General features: G+C 28.9%; 1 protein-coding gene across 3 annotated transcripts; it reads right to left on the bottom strand.

Annotated features, from left to right (window-relative positions):
• Window positions 1–1,141: 1,141 nt before the first annotated feature.
• Window positions 1,142–22,408, bottom strand: CPT2 (Carnitine palmitoyltransferase 2). 3 transcript variants are annotated; one of them, XM_071177954.2, is made up of 12 exons: window positions 22,276–22,408; window positions 18,518–18,546; window positions 17,552–17,754; window positions 14,728–14,787; window positions 12,850–12,953; window positions 10,797–10,930; window positions 9,016–9,218; window positions 8,475–8,751; window positions 7,064–7,260; window positions 6,220–6,389; window positions 3,728–3,944; window positions 1,142–1,797 (listed from the first exon to the last, which is right to left on the bottom strand). In XM_071177954.2, exons 3-12 carry the CDS (start codon window positions 17,703–17,705, stop codon window positions 1,475–1,477), a joined length of 1,839 nt encoding a protein of 612 aa, XP_071034055.1. In that variant the 5' UTR covers window positions 17,706–17,754; window positions 18,518–18,546; window positions 22,276–22,408; the 3' UTR covers window positions 1,142–1,474. The 3 variants fall into 3 exon arrangements, with proteins under 3 accessions (XP_071034055.1, XP_015910684.2, XP_042907530.1); XM_016055198.4 differs by lacking the exon at window positions 22,276–22,408 and adding an exon at window positions 21,875–22,112; XM_043051596.3 differs by lacking the exons at window positions 18,518–18,546; window positions 22,276–22,408 and adding an exon at window positions 18,454–18,472.
• Between the last annotated feature and the right edge of the window lie 28 nt (window positions 22,409–22,436).

Here is a 22,436-nt window from a genome sequence, read left to right as displayed (position 1 = left end):
TGTTCTGTAAATTTGATTTACAAATTGTGTAAATTTGATTCATGACTTTTCATGATTAATTCTAAGAATTTTTCAAGACTTAATGAAGTTACAATTTCCTCCGACAAAAACACAACAAAAAATTTAAATGTATAATCAAAACTGTTATACTCTGCATCTTCATATTTATAGAAATTAAATTTAAAAAACAGAGTAAAGAAAGAGTTGAAGCAATGAAATAGCTGAGAAAAATACAAAAGCAAATGAATTTTTTTAAAATTTTTTTTTCAGCAGAATTACATTCTAAAGATACTTTTCTTGTTCATCCGAAAGATTAGAAATACTCCTGACTTTTCTGTCCTCATTTCGGAATTAAAAAAAATCGCTAATAACTGGCGTGCTTCAACTAGAATTTTAAATTGATAAAATTTTTAAAAAATAAATAATAGGAAAAATTTGGAAATCACAGAAGTTTAAAAGATAATTCTCTCTGGAAATGATGTTTTTTCTTTCATTTTTTGAAATAACACCATAACTTTTAAAGAACATGATAAAAACATTTTATATTTTAATAAAATATGACTGTGAGTGGGGATTTTGTTACACATTCAGATATTCGGAACACTATGAAATTGGAGGAAACGGGGTAAATTCCATTTTAAAAATTAAATTTTTTGGCAACCTAAATCCATGACTTTCCATGATTTTTTTAAAAAAATAATTAAAATCATAGCATTTCATGACAAATTTTGTTCAATACCAAAATTCATGACTTTCCATGATTTCTCATGACTTTCCAGGTGTGCAGATACCCTGCACATTTCACTTTTAAGTAATGCTTTTGAATTTCATACCAGCCAACTTTAAATCCTTTCAAGGATGATTTTTCCCAGTGGCAGTAATATAGAATTTTAATTACAAATTTAAGCAGAAACATACGCTGTATATTGAAAAAGCTTGTGTGGACTACCATGACACTATTACATAATAATATATATGCTTAATTTTTTTTTTTAAATAATGGTGGTCAATAAGATAATAAATTAAGTTTATAAATGCAAGGAATATATAGAAAGCATATATTTTACTTAAAATATAGAAATAAAATGTTATGCCAAATACGTAAAAGTTGGCATTTACAGAACAAAAACAAACATAATAATAATAAAAAATACTGCATTTATTCAATAGGAAATTATAAATATAAAATTCATCAATTACATTATGGTGGGCATAAAAAGATAGATATTGAATAAAAATTACAATAAAATTGCTTAAGTACTATGCACTTTGTCATACAAGATTTAAAATATTATATATAATAACAAACATACATAATATCCTAAAATATATATAACATCCTAAATTTAAAATTAATGGATATTATAGAAAATGTGGAGAACAAGTTGTAGATGTTGTCGTATCATACAGGATTAAAAAGCAAGCATTCAATGTCCTAAATTTAAAATTGACAGGAATTACAGAAAACAATGTGTTATCTTTTTGAGAGCGAGTTGTAGATTTCATCGTAACTTGACCGCAGAGCATCCACGAATGCAGCACCATCCTGATGTGTTTTGTAAGAGCTGACTAAACAACCAAGCTGATTGTCTAGAAAACCATACGCGATGCCAAATCCATCTTTGACCACTGGCCCAAATCCCCCACCGCTGAAATAAAAGCCAAAAAGAGTAGAGGTGGAGATGACAAAGTGATTGGCTTTAACGAAAGATGGATCTTCAAAGAGATGAGGAACTTTCTGATTCAATTTTTCAGCCATGATGCGCAATCCAAAGAGATGGCGATCAAAACCTTGGCCTAAACAAAATAGAATAATTTCAACATTTTTATTACAAAATGGCGTCCAGTTCTTTGAAAAGTTATATAAATCAGGGGTCTGTTTAGAAGAAATTTCGGTCCGTTAAAGGACCCTTCACAAAACATTTTAACCTAAAAACGAACCCTTCAGAAAATGATTTTTCTTTTAGTCGGGCCCTTCAAAAATTTGTAAATCTTCATAATTGTTTTGTTAATCGAATAAACCCTTCCCAAGAGGAAAAAAATAAAGATGGATGTAAACGAATTAAGTTTTGTCTTCGGCAGACGCTTCTTCCAATATTCATCCGAAATGAATATTCTGCGTTCAGCAGTTTAGGCTAAATATCATATATTTGTATGTTGCATCACTACTTTAGAAGCAGCAATTGCTGTTTATTTTTGAAAATTTAATTTTTTTTAATTATAGTTTTACAGTGTTGAGCATAATCTTGTATCTATTCACTATTTAAAAACTCCTTGAAAAAGTTTTTTGTAATAACAGGACCCTATTTGCACAAATTCATAAAAGCAGGACCCTGGTTGAAAGAATGTGTCTTAACGTTTATTTTATATTCACAAATTACGAGTAATTTTTTCACAATTTTACAAAAACAGACCTTTCACAAAATGTCTGGACAGACCCCTGTAAATGATTTATTGTTTTAGAAAATAATTAAATTAATTTTTAGAAAATAATGTGGTTATACGAAACCTTAAAACTTTTATGCATGCAATTTAAAATATTAATTTTTAACTTTTAAGTGTAATTTATTTTGCACTAAGCATTTGATTTTTGCAATAAAAAAAATAGACAATTTATGTACCTTAATCACCAAAATAGCTTGACAGTTAAAAGGTTAATGTACACATAAATAAAATACTTACATTAAAATAAAATATGGGCAAATGAAAAGAATTAAAATAGTACATAAATATCCATACCATAGCAACTCCTTTAGTGACATTTTTTTTTTTTTTTTTTTTAAGTTTTATTTTCTGAAGTCATCAGCAAATGACAGTGCAAATCATATGTAAGAAAATAACTTTCAGTCAACATTTAAAAATTCATGAAAAGGATACTTCCCACAACCTTATAATGGGTCAGGATGCGTAGCCAAATCCCTCAACAAAAAATAAGCACCTTTAAAGTACTTTTTAAGCACTCAAAAAATATTTTTAAGCACTATATACATTAACAAAATGAAAAATAATTTTCAAAGACTTTACATGTTCATGATAAAATAACTAGTTTCTGACAAAGAATTCTTTCTTCTTGATCACATTCTAAACTCAGTGGTGCGACAGCCCATAGAGGGCCAAGGACTACTGTGCCCATCTAAGTTTTCTTGACTTTGGGCTCTGGGGTGCAGGAGCAGATGTTCCGGTTAGGAGGTCAGCCGAAAGCGGAACCCCCAGTGTTTAGTTTCCAAGCTTGCTTGGTACTCATTTATCGACCCACTGAAGTGATGAAAGGCGGTATTGATCATATCAGCCACCATAGAAAGATCGAGAGATTTTTCGGTTCGATTTCAGAGGGTGGGAAATAAAACCTGAAATCAAGAATATCTTGCAAAGTTGCACATGAGAGTGCAAGAAGCTCACCGAATGCAGCTCAGTAGACACACATGTGGACTCCCTAGTATTTCATCAAATATGTAGTAACATGATTGGTGCTATCATACGTTACGGACCGACGGTACGCCGAAATGGATTGTGGTTGAATGAACTGTGAAAACCACGAGTTTACATAATATGCAGCGAAAATTGACATGGAAAAGAAGTAAAATCTCATTTTTGAAAAGGGAAAATTAAGCACCTTTAAGAGATTTTAAAAAACGAAAATCGAAAATAAGCACTTTTGAAAAATGATAAGCACCATGTGGGTTAATGAAACTGGCAAATAGAAAGGATAAAAATACTACATCCTTACCCATTGCAGCTTCTTTAGTGAGTTGATTGTGCACTTTTGTGCATTCCACCATTAACCCTTTCAAGTCTGTAGTATTCCTCTTGTGAAACTCTTCCACACACTTTCTGGTGGCTGTGGTGAGGGGTCTCACAGTCTCTGTCCTACCATGTTTGAATGCAGAAGTACTGCAGGATTCATAGGTTGCAACAAATTTGCCATGAAGTTTGTAAAAGGCCATCTAAAACAAGTTATCAAAAGCAAACTATGCAAACATTCATATATATGTTACTGCAAATAACCAAAATCAAGAGAAAGTCGACTTTCACCGGTGAAAATCACGTACTCGCTTTGGTGAATGTCAAAAATATTTGTAATATCCGATTTGATATTAATCCATACCTGCCAACATTGAAGAAATATAATAACAGAGATTTTACTAGCGACATTTTTTACGCTACAAGTAAAGTTTTGATGCATCATGCATAATCATGCAAATCAAAAAGAAAAATTCAAAATTGGAAATTATATAAGCACTTACATTTAGTGCAGTAAAAAAAAAACTTAATCTAATGAAAACTTAATATAGAAATAGAAATCTTATCTAATTCTATCTTTGTATAGAAATCTTAATCTAAAGAAGATTTTTTAAAACCATTATTTATAATTACTTAAACTATTAACACTCAACATACTGCAGTACTGGCAATAGCACCATCTGTTGAGGAATAAGAGAAGTATTTTTGATATCAGTGGATATTTTATCTCCAAAAAAAAAAATTTTTTTTTATTGCTTCAACAAATAAGGTAAACAGGAGCAAGTCGTAAAATACGGGAGTCTTTGTTAAAAAAACAGGAGAATTGGCAGGTATGTTAATTTATTCGTCGCTATTATTATATTTTTTCAATATTTTAATATTTGCTGAGGATGAGGATAGATTAGGAGAAACATCAGTGTTTCGGTATCAAGTAATGGTTAAATGCATACTTGGAAATGGCACTTGACCTTAAAAAGACATTGATGTAGGGCTTACCGGGCAAATGTATACCAGGCAGTGGCACTTAACTAGACCTAGTATATATTTCGGACACTTACCATAGCGACTATGTGATTTTCAACATTCACCGGTGGGAGTCAACAACCAACAATTCCGGTCATTCACAGTAACATATGAAAGGTTCAATGGGAAAAGGTTCAATGGGAAAGGAATATGAAAGGTTCAGAGAAGCAAAATGTTATTGATTTGAATCAAATATGAAAATCTGATATTTAAATTGTCTTTTTAATCCAGTTTCTTTATAAAAAATAAAAAATAATAAATAAAAAAACAGGGATTTAAAGTTTTTTTTCTAAAAAAGGATAATTGCAGAAATTTTGAGAGATGCAAACAAAACTTAGAATTTTTTCTAAAGCAGAAATAGAAATTACAAAAAATTTAGTTCCGAGTTCGAGAGATGTGAAACTAAAAGTTACCAGTTTGATTATCTATCTTTATTAGGTATTTTTATAACAAAAATTCATAAAGTGAACGGCCATCGCGGCTCAATCAGCATTGTTATCGATGACATCTAAAGGTATTGCACTTCATTTTCTTCTTGAAAAAACTTGTAGTTCTAACATTCCTATCTCAGACATTTCTGCCTTTCATAAAGAACATAGCTATGCAATTCATTCTACAATCTATGGTAAAAAACAGTCAATTCTAGTGCAAGATACTTTTAATAACAACGAAATTATATGTTACTAATTTAAAATATGAAACGTGCTGTGTTTACAAAAAAAAACTTCATAAATTTTTTAAAATTGAACTTGTAATAATATTTTATTCTAATATTATGGGTGATATTCTCATATTTTGTTAGGGGAGAGGGGGAACGCACAAAGTATTTCCTTCTTCAGATTTTGTAAATGTTCATCACAGTAAAAAAAAATCATTAAAAATCATGAAATATGCAGTAGTAATTGCTGAAAAAAAGATAGACAACGAAATCACGCGAAACGGATTTCTTAAATGCGTGTTTTGTTAGGAGATTAGGTTGTTGTAATAAATAATATAGTTAAAAAAAATATTGGACTTAAAAGCTATGGAGAAATCAATAGCAATAACTGCCGAAAATTCAGTAGAATTATTGCCTTATAAAGTAAATGGTACTCAAATGCACTATTCGAATTTTCCATATTGTTTAAAATGTATCGGGGTATTTAAAATCCGCGTGAAATTCAATAATCAATAATAATATAGTCAAAAATATACAATCGAAACATTACATCGATATCCGATACTATCGGTGTAAATTAAGCGCATCAAAAAGTTATTATCTAAATGCATGGTTCAAATATTACGTGCAAATTTCTGTAAAAAAGAAAAGTAATTTTTTTTTACTTTCCAAAAGAAAAATCTTTCTGCAAGAGCTGTGTAACGTTCTGCGACAATGTCACCACGCCGCTGCGATTCTGCCACAGGGTTATCTGATGATGCAAAAATTAGGTTTCAAAATAACAAAAGTATAGTAACCTGTAATCCAAGCTGTACGATGGAGTCAGGACTGAGCTTGAAACTTTTAATGCACTCTCTATGCAAGAGATTGTGTTGCATAACATCTAGCTGCAAAGTAGAAGTGAGCTCATTGAATTTCTCCTCTGCCATCTTAATTTCAGATTTCAGTTGGTCATCAATCTGGAAATCTAAGAGACAATCAAAACTTAAAATTATTTTTCACTCATATTAAAATCGTAAAAAATATATTAAAAAAGATTTTAAAAATGGGATAATAGAGTGATTGAAAATATTTCAATGTTGGTAGCTGTACGAATTTCTTGTACTTGCAAATTTTGCCATGAGAAACTGCATTGATGGCACTGGTAAAGCTACTGACTTTGAAACACTAACTACAAGCAGTAGTTTCGTATACTAACGTGTTTGTGCACGCTTACCATTGGTATTTATTGTGTTAATGAAATTTTACAGTTGTGAGAAGTCAGTTTGTGTTATACATCTTTGTTAAACTAAATAACTAATAGAAAATATAACATTATTTATATTCTACTAAATGAAATTTAAAAATATAGCTTAAGGCCTGGTTTCTTAGGACAAGCGCCTTATCTGGGCGTCAGCGTTAAGTTGACGTTACCCTGATGCCACTAACCCATGATCCGTCTACCACTGACAATACTTTACCTCAGCACTGTGGCCAGTGCGAGACGGATGCAGAATTCGTATCCACCAGCCATGGCTGGGGTTCAAACCTGGTTCACCTCTCTGGAGGGCGAGCGCTGTATCCCCATAACCAACACGGCTTAAAGCAAGTCATTAATATCAATTAAAAAAATCAGTACAACAATGTCTACTCAACACTAACCTAACCTTTTCACCAGCGAAGAAGGATCAATATTGGCAGGCAAAGTTTTTGGTCCAACAAAATGATTAGCTGTTGAGTCTTTGTAAATCTCATTGAAGTACCTCATGACGGCCACACCATCGCCCCAGGCGTGCTCAAAATTCAAGGCGGCTTTCCCATCTTTGGTGATGATGAGCGAGAAGCTCTTGTCAAACCACCTGAAAATCACACAAAAAAGAATTAAAACACCAAAAAATGCTTTTCCAATTTCAGATTTAAAGAATCATATTTTTTTATAGAATTTAATTTCATTCAATATAATCCTTTCATCTTCCTTCCCCCAATTTTCTTTAACTTTAGTTCCCTATATAAATTCCCAGGTGTAAAGATAATTTAAACTACCCTCTGCTTTCCGATTTGTTCTGTATTTCTTCCTTCTAGTTTAGAAACCCTACAATAAATACATTAACAATATTAAAATATGTTATTTAAAAATATACAGGAAGCTCTAGATTATCGATGGGCTTATTATTTGCTTTGTCGATCTGGTTCATGTATAAAATCTTGCTTGTAAAAATGCTATAAGTAAACATGAATTTTTATTTGCTGCACAAAACTGCCGCACGGATCCGTGCAGAATCTCATCTTCCATCTTTTCCAATATGTTAAAATTAAAAAACATACAGGAAACTCTTGATTATCGATGAGCATATTATTTGCTTTGTCGATCTGGTTTATGCATGAAATCTTGCTTATAAAAATGCTACAAGTAGACATAAATTTTTATTTGCTGAACGAAACTACCTCATGGACCCATCCAGATACTTTAATTTTAAACCTCTTGCAACCCCAACCAGAGGTTAGCACACGCTAAGGTTGGTTGAGGATTTCAAAGCTCTAAGAGTGAACAATTGGAACACCCTGGTAAGAAAAAGAGTAGAATGGAAAAAAATACTGAAGAAGGCCTTGGCTCACATAGGGCTGTCAAATCAAACAAGAAGAAATAAGGATTTAAAATTTTATTAGTATTTCATCTCTAGCCAATAATATTTTATATGTGTGAGATTTTGCTTCACAATGTTTTACCTGAATTAGACTCTGCTCAAATATATTTTGATACATCAGTCATTCTTTACTTTTTACTAAATTATGCCAATTATTAATTCTTTTTCAGCATTAACAAAATGTTGTAGAAAAAATTACCAATTTTGAAGAGGAGATTTAATACAATAAAATAAAAAATAATCAAAAAAAATTTTTCTTTACTATTTTACAGTTAATCTGCATAATTCCCTTACCTGTGGTTGTCGTGCCACTAAACTCCATGCATAATTGGGTGATTACTTAATTAAAAATAATTCAAACAAATATTTCAAAGTATGTACCTTACAACAAGATTTTTCAGAGTAATAAGGAAATAGAAAAAAAGCACCTATTATGTGAGTGGCCATGAAGCATTTGGCGTGCATAAGGAACTAGGTCTTTCTCAGCGTCAAAATTTTCATCATCGAGAATAAGCAGAAAAATAGCACTGTCTACTAGCTGCAACTGTTCAGAATTACCAATTTTCACCAAATGCTCTCTGGCTTTTGCCCAAGTATCTCGCTCTTGAGATGTCAGTGCAGGAACGGGATGCTTAGAGGATGGCTGGGTGTCAGATAAAATGTAATTTATGCAGCTGGAAATGTGAGATGGTGGAATTATATCACCTAAAACCAAATTATATGTTTAATTTTAAAAAAAAATTCAACCAGTTTAATTTCAAATGCAAAACATTTAATACTCGAGAAAAATGGTGTAGATTCTAAATACTCTAAAATATTATAGCGCAAAGGATAAATAAAACATTAAACTCACAGAACAGCAAACCTCTGAAAATAGATACATTAAGAGAGATCCGTAAGAACCCACACTATTTTAAAAAACTAAAAAGTTATAAGATAGCAATTCCAGAGAGAAATTATCTTTTTTACCATGTCCATCAATTGCATCAAATACATAAATATTTCCATTCCTTAATACAGCAATGTGACGAGAATCGGGGAATGATTTTATTTCATCTTTTCCTAGATGGGGTATCCTTGTTGAACAAAATAAATTTTTGAACTGGCTCATATCAAGTGGAAAGGCTTTGAACAAATAAGCCCCATACCATGCAAATCGTTTAGGCATCAACCTGAAAATCAAAGAAAAGCTATTAATTAGTAAAAAGCATTAAAATATACCATTTATACAGAAAACTACTTCAGCTTAAGTATTTAAAACTTTTAAAACCATGCTCTGAAAATTGCAACTGTTCTACTGACATGAGAACTTCCCCAGACTAAATGTCTTAGGCTATTTTCCACCATTCTATCAAATTTCCCTGATTTTTGTAACTGGTGACATAAATTTTATTACTAATTCTTCAATTATGTCTTATTCTTGATATTAAAATATATTACAAAACAATTACACTTGTCTTTTGAGTTTAAAATGAACAATTTCTTATTAAAAAATTATAAAAACATATATTATTGAAAAAAATATCTTACTTTTTGAGTACGAGGAGTTATTCACAAAGTAACATAGTTTTTCAACATATAAATCACCGCAGATTTTTCCCCCAAAATTTTTTAAGTCTTTTAACTTCTTACACATTTCTCTATTTTCCTACGTAGTTGCCATATCTGTTCAAACATTTGCATGATGTTCTATAACCAGGGTACGTTTTAGATTTTCAAATCCATGACTTTCATAAATAATTCCAAGAATTTTTCCTGACTTACCGAAGTTACTATTTTCTCCACAAAAAACACAACATTAAATTTAAGAAAGTATTATAATAATACTAATTGAAATGATAGGTATAACCAAAACTATTATACTCTGCATCTTCATATTTACTGATTTTAAACTTAAAATACGGAGTAAAGAAAGAGTTGAAGCAATAAAATAAGTGAAAAAAATACAAAAGCAAATAACTAAATACTGTCAGATATATGTAATTATTTATAGCTGTTTTATTTCTTCTTAAAAATAAGTGTAATATAAAAAGCCTAAACTGGAATATTAAATGATAAAATAATAAAATAAATAAAAAAATTCTGAAAACACAGAAGTTTAAAAGATAATTCGCTCTAGAAATGATGTTCTTTCTTTCATTTTTTGAAAGAATGCCATAATTTTTAAAGAACAGGATAAAAACATTTCATATTTTAATAGAATATGACAATGAGTGGGGATTTTACAACAAATTTAGATATTTGGAACATCAGAACACTGTGAAATTGGAGGGGGGGAGGTAAATTCCATTTTAAAAATTAGATTTTTTGGGGAGACATAAACCCGTGACTTTTCATGATTTTTTTTTAAAAATTTGTTGAAAATCATGACATTTCAAGACAAATTTTGTTCAATGCCGAAATCCATGATTTTGATTCCATGATTTTTCATGACTTTCCAGGTGCGCAGATACCCTGTATAACCTTTTGCATGCTTAAGTCATAGAAATCTAACTGCCTGCGAGGATAATCAGTTTTTAAATTAAATATTTTGTAGGAATTGCATTGACAGAGGAATACCTTTTGAAGAGTTTTAGCTGCATTGGAAGCATTTTTTTTTTACCATAGAAAACTAAAATTTGTTTCAGTTTCATTTGCTTATAAGCTCCTCATTTCAACAATAGAGGTCAATGTTGTTAATGATTAAAATACAATTACAGATTATTAAAAACGTATATTTAATTGTAAAGCAGTGTTTAAATCATCTATACCTCATTGTTTTCCTAAAAAACTGTGTATCACTTTTTTCAGCATTCAAATGATACACCTCTGGCTCTAAGAGATTATTATGAAGAGATTTCATAAACCTTAATGATGAAAAAACCATGTTTGTCGCTCGTAACAACTGCAAAAATAAAGAATAAAACAAGTTTTCAAAAGGAATAATCATTGAATTTTGCAATCTAAAAACAAGAAATATGTCTAGTTAAAATCAAAAATATTTATGCGAAAAACTTATTTATTTTATGAAAGAAAAAGTTATGCACACATTTTAAATACTTTCTTAACATTAAACTTTGTTTAAAACAATAAAGGAAAAAACGTGTTCGAATTGACATACATTTTAACCTTACACTTTTGACAGCCAAAACAATAGAACAAAATATTTCTTATTGAACATGTGAAGAACAATAGCACAGAAATTTTCAGTACATACACCACAGCCTATCTGTATTTGAAAGTTACATCATATCTGGCAATTTCATTTTTACACATCTTTTCATGTGAACTCTGTGATCAACGTGGATTCAGTCAAAAATAAATGTTAACGAAAATTTTCTAAAATAGCAGACTAATATCAATTTGTTCGGAAAATGGTACATTTTCTTCAGATTTTACTAAAAAATTTTATCAAAATATGGTGTGGTAAGAAAAGTTTTTGATTAATGCGGGACTGCATGGCGCCAATTAAAAATGTGCAACAAAAAACTTGAGAATAATTAAGTGTTTGTTTGCGTTCTGCGGAGATTTGGAAAAATGTGTTCTTGGCTTAAAACAATCATACGAAGCAAAAAGAGAAAATCATGCAGCAAGGAAAAGATATAAAGCTCAAATGGAAATTGAAAGTCACAACTGCAAGAGATTATTTTCGGGAATGGATGAGTGGGCGAACCATGTTAATTGAGAAAAAGAGAAAAATTATTGATGAGGTCACCATCACGGCACGATCAAAATATAGTGTTTCCCTATCCTTTCAGCTTGCAGCCAGTAAGCATTTTCCACTTTCTTTTTGAGCTCACACATTTACGTTAGAAAGATTTGAGTTAACTTTCGCATGTCACAAATTTTGTTTTGCTTTCAGTCTTTTTTGTGCTTAATATGCCTTATTTATCCTTATTAGAGGCTAAAATTGTGGCAGTGTGGCTTATCTGATGATAATCGAATCCCTAAATCTACCTTTGTCTAAAATACATATTTAAGAAGTTCAAAGTAATTACCTATATTATTAAAAGGATAATTTCATTAATATGGGTAATTTAATCTATACAATTAAGTGACACATCATATTACAAATTAAATTGCTAATTTTACTAACACAAAATATTGAGATATGTTTCTAATTATCCTTAAAAGTTAAAAAAATAATTCACATAAAATTTTTGAATTTAAATCATACTTTTTACAATAGATATGATTTAATTAAAAAGAGCTGTAGAAATGTATGACTTTTGAACTTCTAAAATCAAATTTATTTTGATATCTTAAATTTCGCACAAGGTATTTCATACAAGGAGCATGAACTATAATAATGGACTATAAAACAATTTTCAAATAAAACCTAGTTTTTAAAACCTTTTCATAGTTCCGTAGTAGAAACTAAAATCTTTAGAAACAACATGAAGCCTATAGCATTTATTTTTAATAATCAAAGCAGAGATTTTTTTTAATGTGAGAGTAAATTGCAAAATATATCCTAAGCATGTATTGTAGTATTTTTCGTCACAGTAATTCAAAAGATTTTCTTAGAAAATTCACAGACTTCATTCATAGAGTTCTAATAAAATCAGTAAATTTAGAAGACTATTAGATTGCATCTACATTTTGGCCTAATGCTCAGTGGTTTCAAATGCCCAGTTTCCGGTTTAAAAAAACTATTTCAAAACAGTAATATAAATCTAAGAAAAATTATTGTATGCAAACAAAATTTATGAAATGAAGTTTTTACAATTATCTTAAAATTAAAAGAAACTAAATGAGTTTTTTTAGGAGACAAAATTTTTAAAACCAACAACAACAACAAAAAGATCAGTTAAAACAATTTACTTGAGTGTTGAATTCAGATTTAGGATCATCTTTAAAAGACAAGAAAGGATTATAGTTTAAAACAAGAGGAGTTCTAGATTTCAGATACATATCAAACCATGGACCTAAAAAATTGAACAAAAAATTAACAAAGTTGCAAGATGTTACAGAATATGTACTCAATTAAAATAAAAGTTCCACTATTTTTGATAAAGTTTTACCTGTGGATTATGAAAAAATAAACCTGCAAACAATGAGTTAAATTGACCTCAAAGAAATATAAATTTCAAATTTTTGAAAGAAAATACACCAAAATCAGAGCCCATGCTGAGCCTTTGCCACTTCTATAAAGGCAATAAAATCATAATTTAGTCAAAACAAATTGTGTTTCGGAAAAAATTACTCGAAAACCATTTTTTCTACCAAAAAAAAAATATATATATTCTCCTCAATCCTGAAATTTAAGTTAAAATGAATTTTCCTGAACAAATCCTGTATTTTTTATTTGATTACAGTATAATTTCTGTAAAATACCTCACAAAACCAATTAGAATTATATTAAGTCCAGATAATGTAACCAACAAAGGAGATTATTTAAGCATCAAACAAACTACAGTAAAATACAGATGAACATGTTCATTGTTGTGTCAAAATTCTTACCTACAGTTGTCAATGAAACAGATTAAGTAGCAACAAGATGCATATTATCATCTAACTATTTTAGAAAATAATATGTTTTCCCATAAAAATAACATACTATTTATTAAAATAAACTTACCGTAGAATTTCAAAAACTCAAAGGGTTGCTAAAATAAAAAAATTTAACTATGATTTTATCTTATAGATTGCCACTCTTCAATGATAAATACAATGATAGATACTGCACTCAGCTGGCAGTGAAAAAGTAACCCGAAATTCTTCTAAAGACTTCAAAATTCTTCTACAGCCTCCTCAACTGTAAAATGACTCTTGATTTGAATTTACATTTTATAAAATAGTTTAATTCATAGTATACTTATATTTTGATTTGAAGTTTTCCATGGGAAAAATAATCAAAGACTTGTTTTTTGTTAAAAAGTTTTAAAATTTGGCTAATATTTTTTATCTATGGCCAATAATTTTAAGTACTTAGCACAGGCCCTGAAAATTCTAAAATGCCGCACGCAATTACTTATCTTATAAGGAATAGACAACTTCATATTTTGTGCAACAAGAGTTTAAGAGGAGACAAGTTATTCATGGATTACACTTTAACGTGTTAAGTTGAAATTATCGCAATAATATTGCAAGAATAAATTAAGCATATTACATTAAGAGATCTAAGTCGATAGCAGTAAAGAGATGTAATGGACACATTTAATTTTACTTTATGCTACAATTTGCAACAGATCAAAAATAAGAGCAGCATTTAGTCAATCTGAAAAACATTTATTCTCCGTTAAAATTAATGTCGTATCACAAATGCAGTTTTTTTAATAATTAAGTCTAAAAATTTTAATTTTGACAGAATAGTAAAAATAAAATCGATCTTCTGCAAAAAATATATTGATAAACTTTGTGTAATTTTAAATATATAACATGTATGCAAGAAACTTTAAGGTAAAAACATCTATTTATTCTTATAAATCAGTACTAACACAAAGCACAGTTTGGCAAAAGCGCTGAATAAAGAAGCATAGGCCGACTAATGGTCCAAGCTTCAGCTGCTGTAAATATTGAGCTTTAACATAGAAAATACAATTAAATCAACCAATCAATATATATCATATTATACACCTCAGTATCATTAGTATAGATCAATTTAATGAAGCATACTTTAAAATAATTATTAATTATGAAGCTTTTCAACATGAAAAAAAGATCATTTGAAACCACAAATAAAAGAAATTTAAAAAATACCTGATATGTAGCTAGTATGCTTGTTTTTTGCATCAACAGATTTTAACTCCTCTTGAAGCTCTGTAAATAAAAAGAAGAATAAATATTTTAAAAAAAGAATAAATCATTACATTTCATTAAAAAAATTATATTTTATGCTTAATTCACTTTTCAAAATCAATTATATATCCAAGAAGAAAAGACCAATTTAACATTCAAGATCATCACAAACTAATATTTTTGGGAGGGGAAAAATTTCCATTTTGCAGAATGACATTCCTATTTTGATTGAATCATAAATTAGCACCTACAATTATTCTTACATATTATATTAAAAGGACATAAAAAGCAACTTCTTGGAGAAATTTTCTTGGAATTAACTATAAATAACATAGTTGTTAACTTTTCCTATTTTCTAGGAAGATTTTGCTATTATATTTTAAATGTCAGCAGAATTTATACTTCGATATTTTATTCAGCATTTCACAAATTTGATTTAAAATTCTATTACTCCAGATTATAGATAATCAATTTTACAATATATGTAAAGTAAGATCGATATATTATAAAATCTACAAGTAAGCATATTAATCTAGAGCAGTGGTTATCAACTGGCCGGCCGCAGGCCATATCCAGTCTTTTTTGTGGCCTGCAAACTAAAATATATAGTTGTCATTTTTTTGCGGAAAATTTTCGCAAAAATCTATATGGGTTTAAGGTACTTTTCTTCGATAAAAAAACCCCTAATTTCTTTGTTTCTGTGAAATTTGTAATTCAATACTTTTGTTTTGTACAACTAGATAAAAATCCAACAGTAATATTTATTGTTCCTTCAAACATAAAAGAGTTCTATAAAATTTTGATAAAGTTGCGGCCCACCATTTGACTGGTGTTTTTAATGAGGCCCCCGGCATTTTGCAAGTTGGAAACCACTGATCTAGAGGTCTTTATCCTTTTGCCATCCAGAGGCCACGATAATAATTCAGGAAACTGCAAGGGCCGCACATGTATTAATTGAATATGAAAAAATTCAATAGCAGAAGGAAAATAGTAGTCGATGTTGTTGTTGTCCTATGACCCTTGTCCATAGTAACAAGGCAGAGGGGTGTGCTTCTTGTTTTCCAAAGGCGGCATCTATGACCAAGAATTAGACTTGCACTACACAGATACGTCACAGTCAGTTTTAAGAGGAGGACTTTGCGACCTCGCAGATTCAGCATACACCAGTCATCATTTTGTATATGGGAAGTCAAATATAGTCAAATAAGGGATAAAACTCAAAACATGGCCAACCCTTCACTCTATTTAGGCTGTGATATTAATTTTGTTAAATTTGGTTTAGACTCATAACCTGTTCAAATTTATAAATTACGGAAAAGTCTTATAAATGGTAAAATTAAGCATAAATTTAAACACAAATCACAATAATAAAACTTCCTAGAGCATTTCGCCTCGTAAGCAAACATAAGAGAGGAGGGATACACCAGAGGTTTTCTAAATCTCATCTGGTTTTATTAAGCTTGTTGTTGTTTACATTCAGTAAACTATCCATAGTTTACAACATTAAGCTACAAGCTAACTATTTGCAGCCTAATGTAACAGCATATTTCACAATTAATATGTCTTTATTTTTAATTAAGAAATCACAAAATTTATTCGGAAACTTCAAAAAATAAATTATGTGTTCGCAGGGGTGATTGTGAGCCCCACTCAAAAATCTTGAAAATTTCTTGAGTAAAATCATTAATGACTCAATTCAAAAAGTTAATGTCTTTATAAATTTAAATCATTGATATTTTCACAACATGAAATTCTAAATAAATTATATGCAGCATAATTTAAATCAATAATTATGTATAAGTTTATTTTTATCTCTAATCACATTTATTAGTCTACCAGAAAAAATATTTTCAAATGAAAGAGATGCCAAGTATAAATTTTAGTTCTAATATTTTTAAATAAAATATACAAGATTTTTTAATGCATAAGTGTGATCGATGATTTCTTGAAAATTCTGTACCCTGGATTTCCGGAACATAGTTATCGAAAAATCCGGAAATCCGCTTTTTTCCGGAGCACAATCTTCTCTGCTCTATTTAGTTGAGCAGTCCACCAATTTTGAAAGCCTTCCAACTACATAAATAAAAAATATAATGACAGATAGACAGACACCAGTATAAGACACATACGAACACACACATATATATATATACCAAAACAAAATTGTCATTAGACCCCGAGATTTATCTTGCATATCATTTTGGTTAATTATGACTTTAATAAATCTGGGTGCGTAGTAAAATTTTTCAGCAAAAAATAAGCACCTTTTAAGTATTTTTTAAGAACTCAAAAAAAAATTTAAGCACTTTTACACAATTATGTAAAAAAAAAATTTATTCAAATTAGAAATAATTAATTTAACAATTATTTAAAAAGATTATCTCTCTTCAGAGTTGCTCATGAGAATGTATGAATCCTTCCCACCGAATCCAACTCAGTATTCGAACCTGCAGGTATTTCATAAAATGATTGGCGCTTTTCATACGCTATGGACCTAAAGGACGCTGAAATGGATTGTGGTTGAATGAATTATGAAACATTAAATAGTACAATGTGAAAAACAGACTTTTTTAGTAATTCGAAGCAAAAATTTATATGGTGAAGAAAGCACCTTTGCATGAAAACATGAAAAAAAGCACCTTTGAGGGCTTTTAAAAACCGAAAGTCGAAAATAAGCACCTTTAAGCACTTTTTAAAAATGCTACACACCCTGTAAAAAATGAGCTTTTCTCCTTAATTTTTTCAAATATTAAAAAATGAACCTTTTGCAAACTATATATTGTACCTTTTCCAGGAGAGGATTTGAAATTTTCAACGATTCCTATTGTTTTTTGCAACTCATCAGCAGTGAGGAGAGGCTTAACTGAATTTATATACCTTTCACATGTTTTTTCAAGCTCAGGAATCGGAAGACGCGGTAAACTGTTTTGAAAATGCATTGTATCTACAATACTCCTTTGTAAATATTGCACGTTCTGGCCTGATAACCTGTAAAAATATAAAATAAATAAAACAATGTTATAACTAATTTAAAATACGAAATAAATTTTATACAACTTTTAAAACTTCATGGGCATATAATGAAAAGCTACAATTTTAAATTATTCCAGTATTTCTTTTATAGGCTTTGTTTGTATATTGTGCTATCATCTAGAAAAAATTGCAGAACATTGTAAAGCTCTGATCTTGAAACATTACTGAAAAAGAGTTTGATATAATGATGACCAAAAACTTCTGAGAATTTCCTTATTTATGTAAAGTAAATAATAATATAAACAAGTGAGTATTTAGTTTTCTGGAGAAGCAAGCACTGATGTAACTAGAATTTAATTTTTTATAATGTTTGTTAAAAAAAAAAACATTCCAAGAATTAAAGTGTAAGCTACAATTCTGTAAAAGGCTTTATTTAAAAAAATACAAAAATAGGACTTTTTATGTTTCGAGGAAAAGGGTTAAATTAAACTTTTATCCTGGGACTTTAAAATCTATCTCCTGTTTAGTAAATAATAAAAATAAAAGCAAATAAATTGTTAAGGAAAATAACACTGAAAATAAACAAATTTTTTCATTATATAAGGGAACAAAGTTGATTTTTAATAAGTTGATTTTTAAGTATTTTTTTTTCCATGAAACAAAAAACATCAGAATATCAAAATCAAAAAGAAGATAAAATAAATTATTTATTACCTACAAATAGAATGTTCTTATAACTAAATAAATTTACAACCAAATAAGTTTTAATAATTCTTACTCATGATACTTAGAACTAGTCCTTGTGACCTATGAAAAAGGAAAAAAAATTCATTATGTATTTGCAATACTTTTACAATAATTGATATTGAACATTTATTATAGGATATTAACAAATTTAAAAGCTAAAGCAAATAAGGCATTTAACGTCTACAAAATTTATCAGTTAAAATGAAATAAGATAAGGGTCTGATGGTACAGTACCCACATTTTATTCAAAATATTATTTTTCAGAAAACATTATGAACACTTAAATGACAATAAAGCCATTATCTTCAACTAACAAGAAGTCTATCATTTGCAAATTGTTGGAAAAGCGCATACACTAAATTTGTTTTCAACTGAAAAAGTAAGTTTTAATGTTTTTAATTTAATGACATTTCCAATTTAATATTACCATATATTTTTCAAGAGCAGAAATATTCTATTTTATATTGTAGGGTGACCTGGGGTAATTCCTGATCAAAAAATGCAAACATCTATTTTGTGAAAAAACTATTCAAGGTAGAATTTTAATATTTACTGGAAATTTGAGGCCATATGGGATGAGTCCTATGCTACCTTCTTTTGTTTGAAAATCTAATCAGAATTTAAAAGATTTTAAATTTTAAGTGATCAGGAATTACCCCTTCTCCTGATCATTTCTGGGATAATTACTGATCACCAGTTTTTACAGTAAATGGGCTGTTTAAAAATAATTATACAATGGTAATTAACAAATAAGACATTAAGATCAAACAAATAAACCAAAGAGATATTTTTCAGCAGCTATTAAAACGTTTTATTTAAAAGCCGGAATAAAGATTAACACTTCAGCTCTGGCTGCAGCTCTCACACTGAAATTTTCATTTTCAATCTTTAAAAGAAATTTGCTATTTTTGCTTTCTAGAAGCTTAGTATCCTTCTTAGGCTTATAATTTCTCACCATATTTACATTAGGTTAATTTATCAACTTAAAAATTATTCTAACAATGTACACACATAAAAATAAGATAGAAGAAAGGTAAGACAAGCTAGAAATGGTGCATATCAGAACACATTTGTCTTGTATACAGTTAAAAACAAATTTTGTGATTATAGTTAAAATATATTTTATAGTTGTTCCACTTAATAAATATGAACTGTTATATAAGAAAAGACAATTAACTATTTATTAGCTATTTTTCATACTATAAGAAGAAATGAAAATGATCAGGAATTACCCCAGTGATCAATAATTACCCCATCTGTAGGGGGCAACATTTGATATAGTTTCCTATAATCAATTATAATGTTTACAGTAGATGTGAAACAATTAAACAAAAGCTTACACTATTTTTACATCAAAGAAAAAGAAAGTAACTCAAAATATTTATTATTAAGAGAAAGAGGGGGATCTTTGCAGAAATATGCACAATTTGAAACCAATCTTTGAAATGGAAAATGCAGAAAGCATTTTAAAAGATACTTATTTTGTTAAATTAAACAAAAAACTATTATTAAGTAAATGTAGTTATACTTTAGTAAAGTGTACAAGCTTTCTTGTCCATGTCTCAAATTTAAAAAATAATAATTTTTTAAAAAATAAAACTTAGGTGATCATTATTTACCCCAGAAACAGAGTGATCGTGAATTACCCCGGGTCACCCTATATAATTAAATTGACTTGGAATAAACATGAGTAAACTACGTAAGGACAAAATATAAAATTTGTACTGATTAAATGTATAATCCTATAGACGTATTAAAAAAATTTTATTTTGTAAAATACTTCAAATTAGATATCCCTTAGTTTATAGTTGCTTTGAAACAATGTGGCAGAATTTTTTCGGGCTTTCTGCGGCATACCTCTAATAATAATATCTTTCTGTAAGATACTTTTAAAAATAACAAATATACATGTTACTAAATTAAAGTAACAGAAGCGTCAAAATTTCAAAAAAAAATAATAATAATTCTTTTTGGATGAAATAAAAAAAATTTTGAATTAAATATGCAATTTTTTTATTCTAATATTATGGGTGATGTTCTCGCATTTTGTAGGGGGAAAACACACTAATTATTTCCTCTTTCGCATTTTGTAAATCATTATCATATTAAAAAAATAATTTAAAAAATCGTGAAATCCGTAGCAGTAACTACCGGAGAGAGAAAAATCGACAACAAAACCATGCGAATGGGATGATGAAAAGACTAAATGCGTGTTTTTATTTCGAGATTCAGTTGTTGTAATAAATAATATCGTAATAAAAATATCGGATTTTAAAAACTATGTGGAAATCAATAGTAATAATGACTTTATTAAAAAATTTAGAATGAAAATTTCTGCAGAAAAGAAAACCGAATTTTTTTACTTCATTATTCTTTATTTTTCATTATTATCAAAGGAGAATAGAAAAATCACAAGCATTTTTTTCACTCCGATGCATGAGAAAGACATCTTTTGAATATAATGCTGAAGAAAAAATAAAAATCATTCGAAAATTTCTGCAGAAAAAAAAAAAATTATGTACTTTCCAAAAGATAAATCTTTCTGCAACAACTCGATAACGTTCTGCGACATTGTCGCCGTTTCGCAGCGATTCTGCTACGGGGCTTTGAAAAAAGTTTTTTTTCTGGGGAGGAAAAATAATCTACAGTGCTGCAGATCATGACGGGGTCAAAACACCACAGTTAGTGAAAACTTAATTTAGATGTAGAAAAACATTTTGTGATTTCTCTATATTTTAAGTACCAAAAACAAATAAAATTACTAACTGAGAAACTAACGCAGTCACTATTTTCATTTTATAATATAGGGTGACTACTAACAACAAAAGCAGTAATCGTTCTCTGTTTTTTAATTACATATGTCTGAAAATTGAAATTAATTTTTTTTCGATCGGCAAAGCAATAAGGCATTTAGAATTTCTTTCCAGGAAAAAGATTGCTAACTGCTGGTCAATATCATTTTTCTTTTAGAAAAAAATCAAATTATTCCAACTCTGGTATAGAAGTACTTCCAATGTTTTGAATCAAAGAATGTTTTGAATCAAGGAACAAAGAATTGTCGAAAATATCAGCATGTTTTGAGGAACCAGGAAAAAAAGAAGCTCAAATGGAGAAAATTCAAAACCAGTCTCTGGGGAAACCACAAGATAATTTTTTTTCCTTAATTCCCTGTTAAACAGAGGAGAAATTTTTGTTTTCGCAAATAGGTATTAATAAAGAAATTTAAATTTATACTCATAAAATATATATATATATATATTCATTCTTATTTTTATTAAAACTGGAGAGGATCTACTACGTTGAGTCTGAAACAACAAATAAACAAAATAAATTACAAAGCAAATAAAATATAATTTTTTTTTCCTTATAGCATCAGAGTACAACCTACTGAAAGATATCTATGAGGTATTTTTATCCAAAAAAGAGAATTTCTATATGTGTTATACACATTCATAATGTTATTCATTATAGACAACTTGAAAGACTTAAAATTAATGAAAATCAAAACAAATAATGAATCAAATTAACGATTTATAAGAGGACGATCTTGACAATTTGATAAGAACAGAACTAGATTAACATGATGACAGGAAAATTTTAAATAAATAACAGCTAGACTAATGTATGCATAAACTGATATTTGCTTGTAGCTTGTATAGTTGTGTAGTATTTTAAAATATTAATAGTAAAGATATTAAGATGCTTATTTTATTATACTTTCTAAAATTCTATAATTATTTCATTTTTAAAATAAAAACCAAAAATATTTTAAGTCGTCATTAGAATTACTTGAAATGTTCAGGCTATGTACTTCTCAACTAAAGTTTTGTTTTTGAGTGGAAGTTTCTGGCAAGAATCGCTTGAATTCAAAACAATAGTCGGTAGTAAATATTTATCATAAGCATACCTCCAAATAATCAAGTATCTACCGGTTCATTTAATATTTAAAA

This window comes from Parasteatoda tepidariorum, chromosome 2 (assembly GCF_982258835.1).
Source record: "Parasteatoda tepidariorum strain Cologne lab strain chromosome 2, Ptep-v5.0, whole genome shotgun sequence".
In the NCBI taxonomy this organism is placed as follows: Eukaryota; Metazoa; Arthropoda; class Arachnida; order Araneae; family Theridiidae; genus Parasteatoda; species Parasteatoda tepidariorum.
Note: the sequence above shows the minus strand (reverse complement) of the source record. Positions and strands in the feature narration are given on the sequence as shown.

Bases quoted from the DNA above. Each gene is read 5' to 3' on its own strand.
- CPT2 (XM_016055198.4), bottom strand. From the start codon at position 21,952: ATGAATAACATTATGAATGTGTATAACACATATAGAAATTCTCTTTTT. The intron at 9,219-10,796 runs GTATAGATGATT...TTTGATTTTCAG, and splicing joins TTTTTTAGGAAAACAATGAG to GTTGATGCCTAAACGATTTG. The intron at 1,798-3,727 runs GTAAGGATGTAG...TATTTTGTTTAG, and splicing joins CACTAAAGAAGCTGCAATGG to GCCAAGGTTTTGATCGCCAT.